Below are 18,985 nucleotides of genomic sequence, written 5' to 3' on the forward strand. Positions count from 1 at the left end.
AATTCCGGAGGTGTTGCAGTTGTGAGCGAAAATCCGCATTGATGGAAAAGGTGGGGTCGTCACAAGTGAAGCCACGGATTTGAAAAGCGAATAAATATTACAAAATGTTGATTAGAAGGTCGCAACATGACTCTAACAACGTCATTAGAACATGGAAGCATATAAAGTAAATGAATTGGTTTGGTTTATTGGGGTTTAACGTCCCAAAGCAACTAAGGCTATGAGGGACGCCGTAGTGAAGGGCTCCGGAAATTTCGACCACCTGTAGTTCTTTAACGCGCATTGACATCGCACAGCACACGAGCCTCTAGAATTTCGCCTCCATCGAAATTCGACCGCCGCGGCCGGGATCGAACCCGCGTCTTTCGGGTCAGCAGCCGAGCACCACAACCACTGAGCCACCGCGGCGACCTAAAGAAATTGCGTTGAAAACGAAATAATCGATGTAATTAGTCAAAAATCGAACCACTCACCCTTACAGTTGCGAGTTAGACGTGATCCCCGTGGGCCACGCAGGCACCTTTTTTTTTACTTAATTGCATGAAAGTACAACACTGACAGGCTTCTATAATGAACCAGCCCGCATCGCGCGAACCCGTTTACATAGTCGCACCAACATCCTGCTATCACTTTGCCCGCACACTACATTCTGGGAGATCACACACAAATGCATGGAGTGAACGCAGCCACACAGGAGGTCGCTCTTGCGCAGTATATACCCCCTGCACAAAGGCGCACTGTTCTCTGGACAGAGACAGTATAAACGGTCACATGAGCAGAAAAAGATCACATGGAACCTTAGTAGCTTCCACTGTAGGTGAAAATCTTATAGTGTAGAGCGTGACCTGAAAGTCGCATGTAAGAATCCGTTGAACAATGAAAACAACAAAAACAAAAAACACCCACGGTTAGGACAAAAAACAAAGCAGTGATCAATAGCCTTTGGCGGCTGACACCAGCACCGGTTCATTCACCAACCCTAGCACAAAAGTCCCTTTAGCATGAAGCCACGTTTTGACAGGTAAGGTCGATGGACAAAGTTTAAAAATAATGTCTTCGCGGCCGATTGAACACACATCCATTACGCCCGCTTTGAACACTATTGTCACGTAGTAGTGACGGCAGTCCAGCGGTCAGGAAGACGCCAACATGACTTGGAAACGAAGCTCTTTATTTGGGCTGACTTGCGCCCGCAAAAGAAATGAATCACTCGGCGGCGGCGGAAGCAACAAACGTGCTCGTCAGTCGTCGAACTACGAATGCCCGCAGCTCGCGGCATCGCTCAATTTAAAGCCGGCAAGGAAACTTCCAGATAACAGGTCGAGATCATCTAGAGTAATCTGGAAACACGTAGATGCAGCTCTTCATGGCTGTAGCCTTGTTTACATGGAGCCCGATGTTGCGGGGCGGGTCGGGGCGTGCCAGATGTCGGGCTAACTAGCCCGACCCCACCGCGTTTACATGAACCGGTTTTCTGTCGGGTAGAGATCGTCGCTACCCCTAGCGTCGAGCAAGCGAACCACACGCATGCTAGAGGAGGAGGAGGAACGCCCACCCGAAGAGTTCCCTTTCCCGACTGCTGCTCTTTCCGGTCGGTTGGTTCGCCCGTTCACGTGCGCGGTCTCTTCGAGGCCGGCAGCGGTTTGCTTTGATTTCCAATGGGTGACTGCGCTGCTGCATTGAGCTTCATGTTATGTTTGAATCAGCTGTATTTCATGGCGATTTTAGTTTCATGGATGAATGTGCACAACATGATGCTTGCTGTGGCGATGTACCGTCAAAACGTTCGCTTCCGCCGCTTCCGAAGCCTCACGTCAAAATGGTCTCGTTCAAGACTGAGCGACGACTGGTCCGATCCGAACAGCTCCTAAAATCCACGATTAAATTACCCGGGAGGTCACACAATGACGACTTTTTCAATATTTACAAGCATAAACCTTTGCTTCATGTTCTTCCAGCAGGTGCGTAGCTGTTCCCATGTATAAAATTATTACCCATAACGCGCATCTCCCGCTCCAATTCTTCATATGTATACGTCTTGATTTCGCTGTCGCTTGCCGTCGAGTGCTTCGCCCACGCTATTAAGGCGAGAGCCTTTAATGCCTCATACTGTCGTTAGCAGACGCGTCGGCAGCCGCGTCGACAGACGCGTGGGCAGCCGTGTCGGCAGATTTGTCCACCTTTCGGCGTCACTGCTTAAAAGGAAACTGCGCCGAGGGTGGGAATCGAACCAGGGCCTCTGGCATTTGAAGCGGAGACGCTATCACTCCACCACGAAGGCTCAAGGTTCGAGCATGAATAAAGGCGCATCTAGTGAATGCATGGGTTTCATAAATAAAAGGAAAATTAAAAATAAAAATAAGAAAATAGACAAAAATAAAAACAAAATAGAAAATGGTATTAACATAAAATAAAAAACAATAAAATTAAGAAAAGGAGCGAAAATAAAAAACAAAACAAAATATGAAAAATAAAAAGTAAATAAAAAGAAACAGTGCGCCAGGAAACGCTTTCGCCTTGCAGCACTTTAGAGAGCCAAAGTGCCGCCTGAATATTTTAGCTTCTATAAGCAATCTTTGCTCCACGCCGCGCGCGCGCTCGGGAAAAATATCTCCGAGGTCCTGCGCAGCGCCAGCCAGACCAGAGAGGTGGCAAGAGAGGAGGCGCTAAGCCGATCCTTCCAACCGGGTCGGGCAGAGCCAACCCACCACCTGCAGCCGGGCTGGCGCAGCTCGACTCGACGGTTCCTTAGCTCGACCCCGTAGCGTATACATGAGCCCGACAACCGCTTCTCGGCCCGACAGCCTGCTTAACTCGACTTGAGTCGGGCTCATGTAAACGCCCAGTGTGATCAATCGAGATAAGTCGCAGTCGCTTCTCGCGTCACGAACAAAAATGATAACACCCCTTTCCTGCGGCCTTGCGGGAACGAACGGACACTACAATGATACGTGGCACTATTCTATAAAGGTGAGGTAAGGCTGCTATTACATCGGTACAGCCGCCGCGGTGGCTGCATGGTTATGGCTGTCGGTTGCCGACCCGAAAGACGCGGGTTCAAACCTAGCCGCGGCGGTCAAATTTCGATGGAGGCGAAATCCTAGAGGCCCGTGTACTGTGCAATGTCAGTGCACGTTAAAGAACCCCAGGTGGCTGAAATTTCAGGAGCCCTTCACTACGGCGTCCCTCATAGCCTGAGTCTGTTTGGGACGTTAAACCCCCATAGGCACCCTGCACCCGCCAGGCACCGCCACCGTCGAGGCTGTGTTCAACTCCCCCGCGCGGCCAATTCCTCGTCCCTGTCAGGAAGGCTCGCCCCGCGACTTCGAAGGGATGGCGTCTGCTAGCGGCTGCCGCTTTTCGTAGAGGCGGGATTTCGACCTATTCATTCATGAGGCTGAAAAATTTTTTCGAGGAGCGAACGTCAGGAAAGGAACGAAGCTTTTTGAAGCAGGCCATGTACACAATGTGAAAGAGGTGATGTCGTGCGACGGGAGCGAAGTAGCAGCCCGGTGCATTGCGCAGGCAAGCATCACTGCGCCACCGAAAACGATCAAATTAACGCTAAGAAATATTTCTATCTAATGTGTGTCAGCGCTGCACTCTCACTCAGTTTTTTTCATGAAGCTATCTTCCAGTAGACAGCTTGTTGCCGCGGGCTGCAGTTGCAAGGCAGGCAAGCGTAAACACGCTGCTGCTGTTGCTGTGTTTTTGGAGCGGTGTGAAACGCTCTCCAAAACAAGCCGCCCGTGAGCCTGAGGTGTCCTGCATTTAAAAAAAGGCTTACTCTAAACTTTCAAAGACGGCCAGGCGGCATAACATTGAAGGTAATTAGAAAACTCTAGCTTTTGAGCGAACGGCGCAAATCTGACTTCATAACATTTGCCACACCTTCGGTGTTCGATGTGAAACACCCTGTTCAAACTACGCCTTGAAATGATGCGCCCATTGCGTAATCTGCCACTCATATTTTCTCATTTTTTCAGCAACTGCCAGGTCATTATCGCTGCAACACGTGCGTCAGTATTTTGATGATATGAAATGTCTAATGAACGAGCTTTTGCAAGCAGATGCAAGCTGCGGCGAAGCGCCTGTGCGCACTGAAACTCCTGCGGAAAACAAAACTTTTTGACTGTGATTCTGCAAAAAAGGAGTATCCCGGCTATTTCATGCAGGACTCTTGCAGAAAGCTTGTGCTCAAAAAGCGGAATTTCATTGCAAGGTTTGTTTAATGTCTACGCATTTAGTACAAGTGCCCTGGCTCTTCGACATTAGGATATATGATTATTGTAATAAATTATCACCCAGTCGTTCAGACGTAGAGGCAAAGATTTATCAGGAGCATGTTGCCGTTGCCCCTGAAAACGTGCCTATACTATCGAAAAAAGACGCTGGACGACAAGGCGCAGTGAAAGCGAGCAAGGATTCTGCGCATAGCTGGAAATAAGGTAAACGATTCTCTGCAGCGCAAAATTTGGTCTCCTTCCTAAGGTGTGACTGCGGGCGAGTTTCGGCGTGGCTTTTTAAGCCCACTTATTGTTGACAGCCAAGACAATGACCGAAAATCGTGGGTACAAGAAGAGGGAAGGGTTCCCAGAGAGCCATTAGCATCCCTCCGAGTCTGCTGAATTTGCCATGACTCAAAAACCTGTCTAGGAGGTAATGCATGAGTCAAGCAAGCGTATTCCGCACGGGTTTGACCATTGTTTGACCAGAAACAGGGCGCGCGTGTTGCCCGTCGCGAAGGGTGGGCCGTCTCCCAATGTCGCGTTGGAAATCCATAAAACCTTGTCCGAGGCAAATTTATATACGTCTTATTGCATCCTACAGCACAGCAGTGTGTCCTGCTGTTGTTATGTGCCATTTTGTGCTCGGGAAGGAGGCACACAACCGCTTCGCGACAGCGCGCGCAACACAGCGGGAGCTGTCTGACTGCCCCCGCCTTCCTGACAGGGACGTGCCCGCCGCCGCCAGTGGCGCGCGCGTCGCACTGGAGTTAGATGCGCAGGGTGCCTATAGACAATAAGCCCTCACGGCGGTACAGGAAAAAACGTCTCAGTGAGAGCTTTTACACCGAAATCTGTATTAGCTTTGTATAAGCCGGTTAGCGGGTGCAACGGCAGATGTACCGCGTTACAAAGTGTTGCGGGTAACGCGTACCGCCATTGAGGTTGAGGTGTCCACCGAGAAGAGATACTGTTACGGCACCGTTTCTGTCCTAAAAACAAACAGGTGGCTTTCACTCCCAGTGTCCACTCTCTCCCGTCGAATGGAAACAGTGAAAGCACACGGGCGCCTTTCGCCTCCATGAACAAGCGGTGCCGCAGTCAGGTTCGCACCCGCTTACTCCAGCTCAGTAGCCATGCGCCCTAACCACTGAGCCACTGCGCTGGGCGGAGCCAAATGGTACCGTGCTGTCGAACTAGCAAACACCAGCATTCGCAGGCGCATCCCATGAGCGGCGGGTTTCCAGAGCTTAGGAGCTTTCTTCTAGGAATCGCTACACGCGCGAGATGTTGCTTAAACGAGTTTCAAAAAATGTTGTTTGCTGTTTATTCTGAGTTCCCGTTCGCGTTACCTCCGAAGTTAGCTTTGCCAACTACGCGTAGGTTTAACGTCCCTTATGATAATGACATTGCGAAAGCGATACACGGAGAAAAACTCATGCGATTGCAGTGCTCAGAACGTCAGTCGGAGGCAGCCATGTGGCTTTCAAAACTCGCAGAACAGCGCCGTCAGGAACAGAATAAAGAATGGAGTGAAATAATGAAGGGAGAAAGAGGTGCCGTAGCGAAGGGCTCCGCCGGAGCATCGCAAACCACGGCACCTCTTTCTCTTTCTTCTTTAGTCGCCTCCTCCCCTACCCCCTCTCTCGGCTCGGTTCTGCGTCTTTTCATTCCGCCCTGTCCTCCTCGCACGCCAGCTGTGTTTGCGGTTAAGGTGTCCACAGAGATATGAGACAGTTACTGCGCCATTTCCTTTCCTCAAAAATACGCGGCTGCGCAGTGGAACGCCGCGTTGACGAGGTGCGACGGATATTCGCGACAAGTGTGCGCAGTAGGATGCTCATAGGTTCGCCATGCCGGCGAAAGTGGATACTCTCCATTCCGGCGGGAATGCCGGAAGCGTGTTGACATCCGAGCTGAACGTGCAAGACCGCACCCCACGCGGTGGTGCTGGCTCATAAAGGGGCGAAGCCCAGTGGCCATACGCGTTCGAACACAGAGGCGACGCCAAGTAGCTAAGCATGCTCGAAAGGAGAGGCGGAGCCAAGTAGCTAAACGTGCGCGAAACAGAAAAGCAAAGTCAAGCAGCTATTTGTGTGTCAGGTTGGCCCATCGTGTGCATAAAATGTCAGTACATATGCTTGTGCCAGCGCTACCATTTTTGTTACATGCGTGCGCCTGACTGACCGTACCTGCCGGAAGCGCCGCTAATTCCAAGCACCTTTCTCTGAATAACGCGCTAAGCCTGTAAGCTTAGCTGGAGTACTTTTTTTTCATTTAGTCTTGTAAATGGGGTTGCACTGCCAAAAAAACGCACGTACTGTCCACTTCTTCTTTGATTCGTGTTTTTTAGCGCAGTAACCCCATTTACTAGATTTGCCGCTCAATTACAGTGTGCTTCGTCATCTCTTTTCCGGAGGAGCTCTATAGCAAAAACCTACAGTGTCAAAAAAAATGCAATGTAAATGTAACTTCCTCAAGAAAACCCCAAAAGGGCCTCTCACGTGTATGACCTGTGGGCGCAAACAGAATTGACAAATGGGCACTCAATCATCTTTAAGCACAGCTACAAGAAGTGGATGGTTTGATGTTAAAAAAAAACAACTTCGAAAACAATATCATGGACAAAGAAGTACTGAAGACCGGCCGCACCAGAGTCCCAGGGGAGAAACAATTTGTCTCAATGAATAGGCTCCCAATGAGAGGGCCTCACAAAACTCGCAAAAGTTATATGCGCCCCCTGTACTTTTTTCGTACACAATGCGACATTTGCAAAACGTAGATGAGCTTCGAAACCCAGCAGATACTGTATAATTGTGCTCGCACAGACTCTGACAGCTCCCTGCCCATCCAAGCCTAGGTTTGTCGCCGGACGAACGAGATTTGAGAATCCCAGCGAGGCCCACTATATCTGTACTGATGCAACCGAACCCCCAAATACTCTGTCTTCAGACTCCCACCTGATCCTCTTAAAAATGCTTTGTTTTTTGCCCTAGTGTCCAAGCAAAAAAACCCTTCTGATTTATTAACTCTAAGAGCCGAATCTCTCAAAAACTGCTCATTTACATGAAAAACCCCGATTTCACTTTTTTTATCACAATAGAAAAGGGCAATGTCATCAGCAGGAGCCATAATTATGATTTCACATTGCGATAGCCAGAAGTCACGAATTGCTGTGTTTGGATGATACTAAGGCATAAGATATAAATCAAATAACAAAAGTCGATAGCGGCCAACCATGTCTAAGCGATGATTTAAGTGGAATAGGTTTGGCATGCTATCGACTACCGACCAGTGTAGCAGTGGAACATAGCTCTTTGCTTTTGAGGGAGACATCAGGAATGTTTGCACTCACCAATACTGCAGACAAAAATCATCACGCACCTTACCAAAACTTTTTGCCAGATTAATTTGATTACGAGCCACTCGGCTAACCTCATCTGACACTGTCTTCAATGCCGGTCGTCCGATATGGGTATAGTTTGGATCGTGGTGGAGCAGCGCAAAGGACGGGACACAAGAAACAAGGAAGGACGTACACAGGCGCTGACTATCAACTGAATTTCTATTTCGAAATACAGAGAATATATAGCAACCATGAGGGGGTTTATAGTTTGGATACTGAGGCCTTTGACGCCACACGCTACTTGCGGCCCTGATAGATCTAACGCCGCAAGCTGCAGACGAGAAGAACTTCGCCTGGTATAGTCCACGTTGCATAAGGATACCGGATGAAGCCCTTCAACAGATAGGCACGTTCCTACTGCTTGGTTAAAGCGGTGCTGTGTATTTATGTCGTGTGGTCTTTCACATAATATAGAAGCAGTGTTCGCGTATGCGTGGGCAAAAAGAGCCGCTACAGGGACCCATTGACGCTATGGGGCGCGTCGTACCCTTAAAGGCGGAGCTTAGGTGTATCCCATATGTTTTGAAGGAGCCTCTCTTGTCTCAGTCATGTAAATGTAAGTCACACACTTAACCCTTTGACACATATGTAGGCTTTGTCAAAAGTATACATCTTGTGGGTTATGTTTCTGAGCCCTGCAGCGCGGCTCCTCTTGCATACTCAGGGCCTCTAATCTCATGAAGGCGGGAGGAACTTAAGCCCTCAACCCTCCCAAGTTTAAGACTGTCAAATGTGCTTAAGAGCCAAGCTACACAGCTTAGAAGCAAATCCCTTGGGCTACATATATTTAGACAAACATTGCACATAATGCTGTGCAAAGCGACCTCGCAGTCTTTTTTGAGTGGGCTGCCCCTATAGCAGGGATTTCGTTGCTCCAGGTGAATTTAGAATCCTTAATTTCACGAATAAGCAGTTTTTTGCGCCATATAACGAACGCAGTGAATAGTATTAATAGTAAGCGAAGTAGTACGACGTCCGCCATTATTTTGCATACATATTTTGCCTCCAGTAATATCATTTTTGTTGTCGGAATTTCAAGCGTGATTTGCGACTTCGAAATAAGAAATATTTCCGTGGTCCTACGGGTGTTTACTTGATAAGTCGCGGTATTTCGATTTTGCTATTCTCATCAATCATGACACTTTAGTTGATATTTTGCAGATTCCCGCAAGAAATCGCCGCCAGTATTTTCCACCTGAAAACTAGCAAATTGTCTTCCTTAATGCTGAATATACTATTTAGGCGGAAAAATATTTGATTTCGATGGAAGCCTAAAACGATTTGTCAAAAGGTTACTGGCGCCTTTTTTATTAAATGCTTTGTGCGCTTTCGTACGCTTTGCGCGCACTTCGTAAACTTTGCATCAATTGTACTTCCAGTGTCGCCGCCTGCTGTAATCTTTGGCTGCATTTTATTTAATTTTTTCATTCACTCTTCTCTGCTCTGGTGCTGCTAGCTCTAGAGCAAAGTTATTTTGTTGCGCAACCTGCTTTACGCCTCACGCCTCCCGTCAGCGGTTAATCGCGCGAGGCCCCTATCACTGGGCAGCTGTCTGAGCCTCCCTTTTTGCACACAGGTTGGTATAGTGTGTCGCTCCCCCCCCCCCCCCCCCCCCCCTCCATGCCTCAGGAGAGTGCATGGTAGAGACTGTTTAAAGGCTCCCCTGAATGACTAATGAGCGCACTTTCGTGCTTTTTTTGCAGATACCCTGAGTTGGCGTCGTCGACACCGCGATATGGGGGTGGAATCAAATTTTGAATTAACTTAAACCCTCGAACGGAATCTCTCACGGCAGGATCCATCGGAATGCTGCCGCGTATTTGAGGCACTAGAGCAGCATTGGCATCAAAGGGTGATTTCACAAAGATTGCTCAGCACAACACAGCAGCCGTCACTGGGGTGATTTGCCCTTCATCGGCATCAAGCAATATCGCGTTCTTCTTAAGCGGCTCGGAAAAGTTATGTGAAAGAAAGGACGGAAGAGCATTGGGGAATAATTATCTGGTCTGTTTAACGGCAACGTCATACATTAAAAAGAACGTAGCGGTGCGCATGCCAGAACAATCTGCTATTGGCTTGCTTGGCTTCGTCGAACAGCCAAGCCAAGTCGAGAAAAACTTGGCTTTGCAGAAACACGCTCCAAGTCGTGCACCATTGCGTTTGGGGCAACCGCATAATGCACGAACACATACGGGTCGGTTTTTCTCGTGAAAACAGCCCATTTTTTGCTACTGTTTAGTCACTTCATGGTGCTTAGCTCTTTTGTTTCTCGATTTATTCTGGCTGCTCTGCGTCGGTGGCACCAACCGTACTCCGTGGCCAGGCGCGCCTCACCGCAGAGGGTCAGCTGGCTTTCTCACCCGATGCTTGCTGTCCTGCGCAGATACTTCGCCATCGTGCACCCGCTGTGCGGCCGCCTTTCCCGGTGGCGCTCGGTGGCCATCATCGGGGCGCTCTGGGGCTGCTCCGGGGCGCTGTCGCTGCCGCCGCTGCTCTACTCCCGCACCCGGTCCTACCGCTACGCGGACGGCAGTGTGCGCACCGTCTGCCTCCTCGTCTGGCCGGACGGGCCGCCGTATGCTTCTTACGCCGACTACGTGTAAGTGTGTACACCGCCTGCGCTGACTGCGGGGATCGATGTCGACAAAGTCCACGTACTTGGACTCGCCAAGGGAAGCCATCAAAATGAGGCGAGAAAAGAACCAAGCGAGCTGATAGACAGGAGGCAAAACGCGTCGTTTGTTAGCTTTTCACCTGGCGGCCGTAAGCGTTCAGTATACAGTGCAATTTATACGAACCAGCACTGTGTTCACTTTCGCCGCCTCGTGCATCCGAACCACCTGAATATTTATTCCCGCCAGAGCTGCTTCACACCTAGGCTGCGCGTACGAAGCCGTGTGCTGTGCGATGTTAGCGCACGTTAATGTAGCCCACGTGGTCGCAATTATAACCCGGAGCTCTGCGCTGCGCCGCACCTCGCAACATACGGGCAGCTTCGGGGCGTTAAACTTGACGTACGGCACATTCACCGCCTAAGCTCTTCGCAGCGCGGGTGGTCAGGTGCTTGCGGTCATGCTAGACCATTTCTATAAAGCAAGGCCGCGTGGATCATTTTTTTTTAAATTTTCCATGCTCATTATTGCAGTAGATATTCTACGATGTATTAAAAGCAGCATGCTTCTGAGTAATCATCTACTTAGCATCAGAATCGTAGTACACCGTCAAAATGGACAAATCATCGTCTAAAAAAAAAAAAAAACAAGTCTGATAATACACAGGTCTTTGAAGTTCGTAATAAAACTAGAGTGCTAAAAAAAGCGCTATAAACAAGGAAATGACTTTCAATCAGTGAGGATTTCTCAGCTCGCGAGTGCTAGTCTGAAAAGAAATTTTGGCGCTGCGAAAAGGTTGTAGATGGAAAATAAGCGAAAAGGATTCCTTAGGCAACCAAAAAGTACGCATTAACGGACAGTTATACCAATCACGTGATGAAGGAAATGATATACTACTAATAAAAAAAAATTATGGTGCGTCTGATAGAGAAAAATAAGAGCAAGGTGCAACGCCACCGGTGTGTTGTCACCGTCAATCAGAGTGTCATAATAAATCAGAGTGTCATAAATAAGCGATATAAGCTTAAATTCCCGTCGCCGATTAAAAATTTGAAAGCGCTTGATTCCTTGCTTGTCGGCCTCGAACCAGACTTTTCTGCTGCAACACAAACGTAGCAAACAGGCGACGTCAGGGACCTCAAGCCAGCTCCCGTGAATTACAAAAATCTAGAGGCGCGAGTAAAAAACATTAGCACAAGTGACGTGCCACCGGAGCGGCAGATGAATACGCTCGGCGCTGCGATTACGAACACGCCCATAATAATAGTGCCAGGCGCGTTCGCAAACCGCGGCGCCGCGCCAGCCTCGGAACGCGACTTCGCCGCTCTGCTGGCGTCACTTGTGCTAATATTTTTTGCCCGAAAGATAGGCAGACATAGGATGGAGCCGCGGTCATTCTGATAAAAAAAAAATTGCGCGGACACTTAGGCAACTAAAGTGTTGAAAGCCGAAAGCAGAGGACACTATGCCGTGACGACTTCCGGTGGATGGACGTCAAACCGTTCCCGTGGCTATATATATACCCAAATTATACAACTTTCGTGGATTTTAAGTGTTAATTACGCTTAATGACACATTTATTCATCTAATTTGACTCAAATCTGACGTTTTTCCGACCATTTTGTGGCAATTTTCACTATGCTTTGACGACTTCCGGTGGATGTAACGTCACACCGTTCCCGTGACTCTATCGACGTTCGCGCTATTTGGACGCAATTTTGACATTATTCACTGTAATTAATTAACTTATGACGCTACAGCCATACAGCGTGGCTTCTAGGTTCATTTTTTCCTCCTCTATCTGAAGCAGCCATTCGTTTTCTCCTATATTTTTTAGTACCTGAGTTACCAAGAGTTAAACGCTGCCTAAGGTGTGACATCCTCTGCTAACGGACGACAGTATGAGCCATTAAAGGTTTTCGCGTTAATACTCTATTCCTTGTTCTTGAAGACGTTGGAAGAGTTGAAGCAATACTTTAAAAAATAGTACTCGTGTCTCGCGCTCTCATCGTCGGGTCGCCACGCCTCGTCCGACTGCGATGTCATGACCTCTCTTTTAACCCTGTCATGCCCAGGCAGCGCAAAAAGTATATATATATAAACGTTAGGAGCTTCCAGCATTTCATTATGAATAACATCTTCACTGAAGGGAGATTGAAACTGGCAGGTATATTAATAAAAACAGAATTACAGCATAACAGAATTTAGTTAAGTTGGAACAATTCTTGAATCAGTAAAAAAAAAACTGCTCGCAATTAAAAATCTGCATACAAAAAATAAGCACCTAAATTCTAAACTCCACCATCACCTGGCAATTCAGCCTCATGACCACACAAAGTTTATGCTGTTTCACCGTTAGGATTACATTTTGCATGAATTTATTTTTCAGTACGCCTCCTGCATCTCTGGCAGCTGACACTTTGACCTGTCGTTGCAAATTATATACTTGAAAAGGCCATTTCTGCAGTCATGTTAAGAATTTTTGCACCTTTCCCAGCAGAAGTAAAGCCGCCCGGCGGCTCAGTGGTTACGGTGCTCGGCTGATGACCCGAAAGACGCGGGTTTGATCCCGCCCGCGGCGGTCGAACTTCAATGGAGCCGAAATTCTAGAGGCCCGTGTATTGTGCGATGTCAGTGCACGTTAAAGAATCCCATGTGGTCGAAATTTCCGGAGCCTTTCACTACGTCGTCCCTCATAGCCTTAGTCGCTTTGGGACGTTAGACCCCCACAAACCTTAAACCAGCAGTAGTAAAAATGATTCAGTTTTACACTCCCTATCACAGGCGATACGCTGTGGCATTTAAGGGCTAATCTACATGTAAAACCAAGTTCAGGGGGTTGGTAAACCCTTTGTGTACCGAAGACAGACTGGGTTCGTCCACGCAGCTTGTACCGCTCCTCCCAAAGACGAGATAAGCCCGTCGTCACTCCCACAGGTTCCTACCCTCTATCGAGGATGAGCTTGATTGTCCCCATACTTTCAAGCATAAGCTGCCATCAAAATATAGCGCTGCAGAAATAAACCATGCTTGAAAATATTGCTGAAAATAGTTTGAAAGAAACAGACAACTAGATATGGAGGCCTGTGGTGGTGACGGCTGCCGCGAGGACGAATCTGCAGAAAAAAAAGGGGAGGGGGGTCAGAACAGTTCAGATGTCTCACCTTCCCGCTTCTAAACGAAAACCTCGACGTTTTTTTTTTCTTATATACAACGGGAAGCACGAACATATCAACCTTAGGCTCATTGTGGAGATTTTAACAGCTCAAAACCTTGATCCTCGCAGTGAAATAAGGAAGGAAGGATGTCCAATAGTTTGGCGCCACACCTCATTTCTCATCACTTCCCGTGGTACCTACACGGAATTGCTACATTTGCTCCAAGTGGTTAGAGGGCGACAAAATGAAAAGCAGAAGAAAGGGACCAAGAGTTAGTGAAAACGCTATGATGAGACGTTGTGCGCGCTACCCTGCTTTGAGATATACGATACAAATGCAGCTATTTAACTATCAGACCGGCTCTTTCACAAACGTTTCACAAAGTGAACAGGACCGGCGAACACTCTGGACACAACTTCTAATACCTGAAAAATCAGGGTGTTCGTACCGGAACCAAACCTGTACCCGAAACCGAACCCGACTTTTCACCCGGAACCGAACCAAACCCATATTTTTTTCGCCGTCTTGGAACTGAATCTGAACCAGAACGATTCAAAGTAACCGTTCCGAACAGGTTCGAGACTCGGTTCAGCCCCACTTTTTTTGCAACTCGGCACACTTTTTTTTTTCAGACAAAATGAGACAGTCTAGCGCGTAGGTTTACCCATTCGAAGCTGTCTGCGCTGGAAAGTGCGAAAATGGCACCCAGTATGTGCGACAACAAAATTGAAAGAAGTGTGGTGTCTGGGAAGAAACCTAATTGACGCTTCTGTAATGTACTAGTACCAGTTCTAAAGCACTGTACATCAGGCTTATGTGAAATCTTGAGTTATTACTCCTCCCCTTTTACCTTTTATATGTTTGCGTATACTTTTTACCAAATTGTTAGCACTGATCTAACTGAATAAAGGACTACAGACACCAAATTTTTGCTTGCGTGTTCTCTCCTTCAAACGATGCTTTCGACATTGGTGTACATGGAGCTCCACGTGGTATTCGTCTACGACCAACAAATCAATTATATATGAATTTCTTCTCGACGCTGTTTTGGTTTCATCAACAGAGCGATTGCTGTGAGGTGTAGTAGAATTCAGGTTACATGAGACACGAAACAAAACGGCAATATAACTGCTAATATGTAGTTTGTTGTAATTCTAGCCTATGAAGCAGGCTGGTTTAAGTGCATTAGTGAGTCCAAACAGCGCATCAGCGTTTACATCACAGTTTTTCCGCGCTCACGTCACCTAAAGATAAACTGCACGTTACAGCATCGTTTGGTTGATGAAACAGAAACTGAAAGAGCACGGGAGAATAAATTCTTTTCTAAATAGCGGCTGTAGGCGAATACCACACGGTGGACCAGGTATTCTATTATCTAGGGCATCATTTGAAAGAAGAAAACACGCAATAAAATTAGTTGTGCATAGTACTTTAAACACCAATTGAGAATACTTTCCCTTTCTTTGCGTCATTTACCCCAAATTTACCCCATTTACCCCGAGGTTTTTGAGGAAAAGAAATGGCGCAGTAACAGTCTCACTTCTCGATGGACACCTCAACCGCGTCGTAAGGGAAAGGAGGAAGGTGGGAGTGAAAGAAGAAGAGAGAATAGGGTGCCGTAGTGGAGGGCTCCGGAATAATTAGGGCCAACTAGATATCTTTAACCTGCACAGACACTGCACAGCGCACGGGTGCCTTTTGTGCTTCGTCTCCATCGAAACGCCGCCGGGTTCGAACCCGGGCACATCGAATAAGTAGCCGAGCGCCCTAAAGATTGAGCCACCGCAGTGGGTAGCGCAACGTTTACTTTTTAAGCGTTCCTTGTCTCCGACAGCACGTACTACATAAACCCCCTCACAGTGGGTCGGAAAAAAAATGCCTCAGTGGCGGTGGAGGTCGGCTGCTGTTCCAAGGTTGCGGGTTCGACCCTGGCCTCGAGGGCCGAATTTCGACGAAGGCGAAATGCAAAAACACGCGTGGGCTGTCTCACGTTGAAAAAATTACTGAAGGTTTAGCTTGGTTAAACCTAGTGTGTACGCGAAAGCTTCTCACACGCTGCCGAACGAGTTGTCCGTGAATTTCTGGTGAAACTGCCTCGTTGCAGTCCCAAATTCACTGAGACGAATCACGTGGTTAGTCCGTCTCTCCGACTTGGTTTCTATCGGCTGTTTTTGAGGAGAGGTTGAGGCGGCGGCTTCGTTCGCAGCTCGTTGTCATCGCTTCTCCGCTTCTCGTCCTTGTCTTTTAGCGAGCCGTTCTTCGGGTGTCTCAGCCGCGCGCTGGGCCCTCCTCGCTTCCTTGTCGCGTTGTCGGCTGGCCTTGTACCATGCTACGACTTCGGAATCCGTCGACGTAGCTACTCGTAACCTTTGCTGATGCCGTACTGAGCGCATAGGCTTGAAATTCACCTCTTCATCTATTAAGCATCTGACAAGCGAGCGCAAGCTCACGATCACCTTGACAAGCGAGTGCAGCTGCACGCGCCGCCGCGGTAAGAGCGCGGCGCATGCGCAGTAAGGCGCATAGCTGAGTGATGACGACACGTGCGGCGACGGAGCATGGCGAACTGCTGTGGCTGGGCACAACCGGTTGCTATGGAAACAGCGCATGCACAGATGTGGCCTTGCCCCCGGCCCAGCGGAATGCTCCGCAGGTAGCGTAGTGAAAAATTGGGAGTGGTTTTAAAGGCTTGTAAACCTGGTTAGATAGAGCGAAAGCTCCATTACACTTGGCTACGCGTGGTTAGACACCTGAAACGCCTCGCAGGTGTTTCAGGCGCATTGTCATCCGAGCTCTCATCCATGGCGAAACTGCATGAGAAAGCGGCGTCGCTTCCTTAAGCGAACTCAGAGTCACCTGCTTAACCACATCAGAAAATCTGGCGAAGCGGCAGTCGGCGCACCGCGGTCAGAGCAGCGGCGTGGTCACCCTAGCGTGGTGGCTGCAGCTGGCTGTGGCGAGTCACGTGGTTTCAGTCACGTTTTAGTAAAGAAAGCCTTAGGAGCAATGAAAAGGGGGAAAGCAGCTGGTCAGTATCAGGTAACAGCGGATTTGTTGAAGGACGGTGGGGGGGGGGGGGGGGGATTATGATATAAAAACTAGCCACCCTGTATACGCAATGCCTTGGGACCTCAAGCGTACCAGAAGCTTGGAAGAACGCTAACATTATCTTAATTCATCAGACAGGAGACGTCAAAGACTTGAAAAATTACAGGCCGATCAGCTTACTGTCCCTTGCCTACAAAGTATTTACTGAGGTAATCGCTTATAGAGTCAGGTAAACCTTAGACTTCAATCTACCAAATGACCAGGCAGGCTTTCGTAAAGGATACTCGATAATAGACCGCATTCACACTATCAATAATTTGATAGAGAAATGCGTGGAATACTATAACCGACCCCTATATATAGCCTTCATTGATTACGAGAAAGCATTTGACTCCGTGGAAACCTCAGCTGTCATGCAGGCATTGCGCAATCAGGGTGTGGAAGAGTGTCATGTGAAAATATTGGAAGATATCTACAACGACTGCACAGCTACCATAGTCCTCTATAAAGTCAGCAATAAAATTTCAATAAGGAAGGGTGCCAGGCAGGGAGACACGATCTCGCCAATGCTATTCACCGCCTGTTTACAGGAGGTATTCCGTGGCCTGAAATGGGAACAGTTGGGGATAAGAGTTGATGGAGAATACCTAAGTAATCTGCGATTCGCTGATGCCAATGCCTTGCTAAGTCACTCAGGACACAAACTGCAATGCATGATCAATGAGTTGGACAGACAGAGCAGAACGGTGGGGATAAAAATTAACACGCAGAAAATTAAAGTAATGTTCAACAGCCTAGCAAGGGGGCAGCAGTTCGCATTTGGTAGCCAGGTGCTGGAAGTAGTAAGAGAATATGTCTACTTGGGGCAGGTAGCGACCACTGATCCGGATCATGAGAGGGAAATAACTACAATAAGAAGAATGGGGTGGAGCGCATATGGCAGGTTCTCTGAGATCATGAATGGCCGTTTACCAATATCCCTCAAGAGAAAAGTATACAACAGCTGTATCTTACCGGTACTCACCTATGAGGCAGAAACATGGAGGCTGACAAAGAGGGTCTAGCTTAAGTGAAGGACAACGCAGCGAGCTATGGAAAGAAAAATGATAGGTGTAACGTTACGAGATTGGATGCGGGCGCAGTGGGTGAGTTAACAAACAAGGGTTAATGACATCCTGATCCAAATCAAGAGGAAGAAATGGGCTTGGGCAGGGAATATAATGCGAAGGCCAGATAACCGATGGTCCTCAAGAATAACGGAGCGGATTCCAAGAGATGGCAAGCATAGCAGGGCGGGGCAGAAAGTTAGTCACAACAATCCGCCTCACAGGTGGGCGATGGGGTGTGGCGGACATGAAGGTTCTTGAAAGTGCATTGTTACCAGCGAGTGCACAGATGTGCGGCCGCCTGGGTGTGGTCTGCATCAAGGCTGGAGGCTGCATGCGCGCACGCACGCACGCACGCGCACGCACGCACGCGCACGCACGCACGCACGCACGCACGCACTCACGCACGCACGCGCACGCGCGCGCGCGCGCACACACACACACACACACACACACACACACACGCACACGCACACGCACGCACACGCGCACGCGCACGCGCACGCACGCACGCACGCACGCAGACACGCGGACACGCACACGCGCACGCGCACGCACGCACGCACATCCCAACGAAGATGTTACCAATTTGCGTCCATGCAGAAAAGAAGCGTTCTCAACCCATCCAAGCGTGTTTTTTATCATACTCTTTTTATCAGAACAAAAGAGGCCGAGTCATCATAATAGGCTAAAGTCTTAATTTGTCACTGTACTAGCGAGAAGCCACGATTAGCTGTGTTTCTGAAGATATTAAGTTTTAGGGGCTCGATATATGTAACGCGAGTCACAAAGGGGATATCGAAGAGGTGATTTAAATAAACCATATTTGGTAAGCTCTGGATAGGGAGAGCCAGCGCTCTCAAGAGACTCTCTTTGGGTTGGGGATGGGCGGTTCAAAGGTTCTCGCATATTTTCGTACCATGTAGGAGAGGGAGGGCTTGGCTGGGAAGTCGGTTTCGGGGCGACGGAAAATTGTATGTCTGTATACAGGTGCCGATACATGACAGCTTCCTTTCTCAATAGTGCGCGGGAACGTAGAGGGCGCGTGCGGCGGTCATGTCGGCGCCCGCGTAAGTGCACTGCGTACGAGAAATTCCCGACTGACTAGAGCTTCATGATGACCAACTATTCGCGCGGCGAGGACTCCGAAACTGCTCAAGCTGGAGGGTTTTGTAGATGCGAAATCCACCAGCTTTTCGCCTCATACTTAATCAGACATATTATAGCGTACACAGCCGATATAGAAAAAAATCGAGTTAATTTCATATTGCGGCTCTTGTCGTAAATTCGCCTTTTTGCCGCGGGCAATAAATGAAGTGGGTAATGTGAGAACATCTCGCATGAAACAAATATTTTTATATATATCGATGCGCCAGAAAGAAGTAAATACCATAACAAGGTTAATTAAAACCCATCTGCGTTCCAATTT

The 18,985-nt window shown here is 48.4% G+C and overlaps 1 protein-coding gene across 1 annotated transcript in view; it reads left to right on the forward strand.

Moving 5' to 3' along the window:
* Positions 1 to 18,985, forward strand: part of LOC149357164 (tachykinin-like peptides receptor 86C) — a 421,840-nt gene that overhangs the window by 165,310 nt on the left and 237,545 nt on the right. Inside the window, exon 2 of the mRNA XM_089584468.1 lies at positions 10,016 to 10,231. Within this exon, the coding sequence (XP_089440594.1) occupies positions 10,016 to 10,231 (216 nt within the window). The remainder of the gene's footprint in view (positions 1 to 10,015; positions 10,232 to 18,985) is intronic.

This window comes from Amblyomma mixtum, chromosome 3 (genome assembly GCF_055824585.1).
Source record: "Amblyomma mixtum isolate Tamu chromosome 3, ASM5582458v1, whole genome shotgun sequence".
NCBI lineage: Eukaryota > Metazoa > Arthropoda > Arachnida > Ixodida > Ixodidae > Amblyomma > Amblyomma mixtum.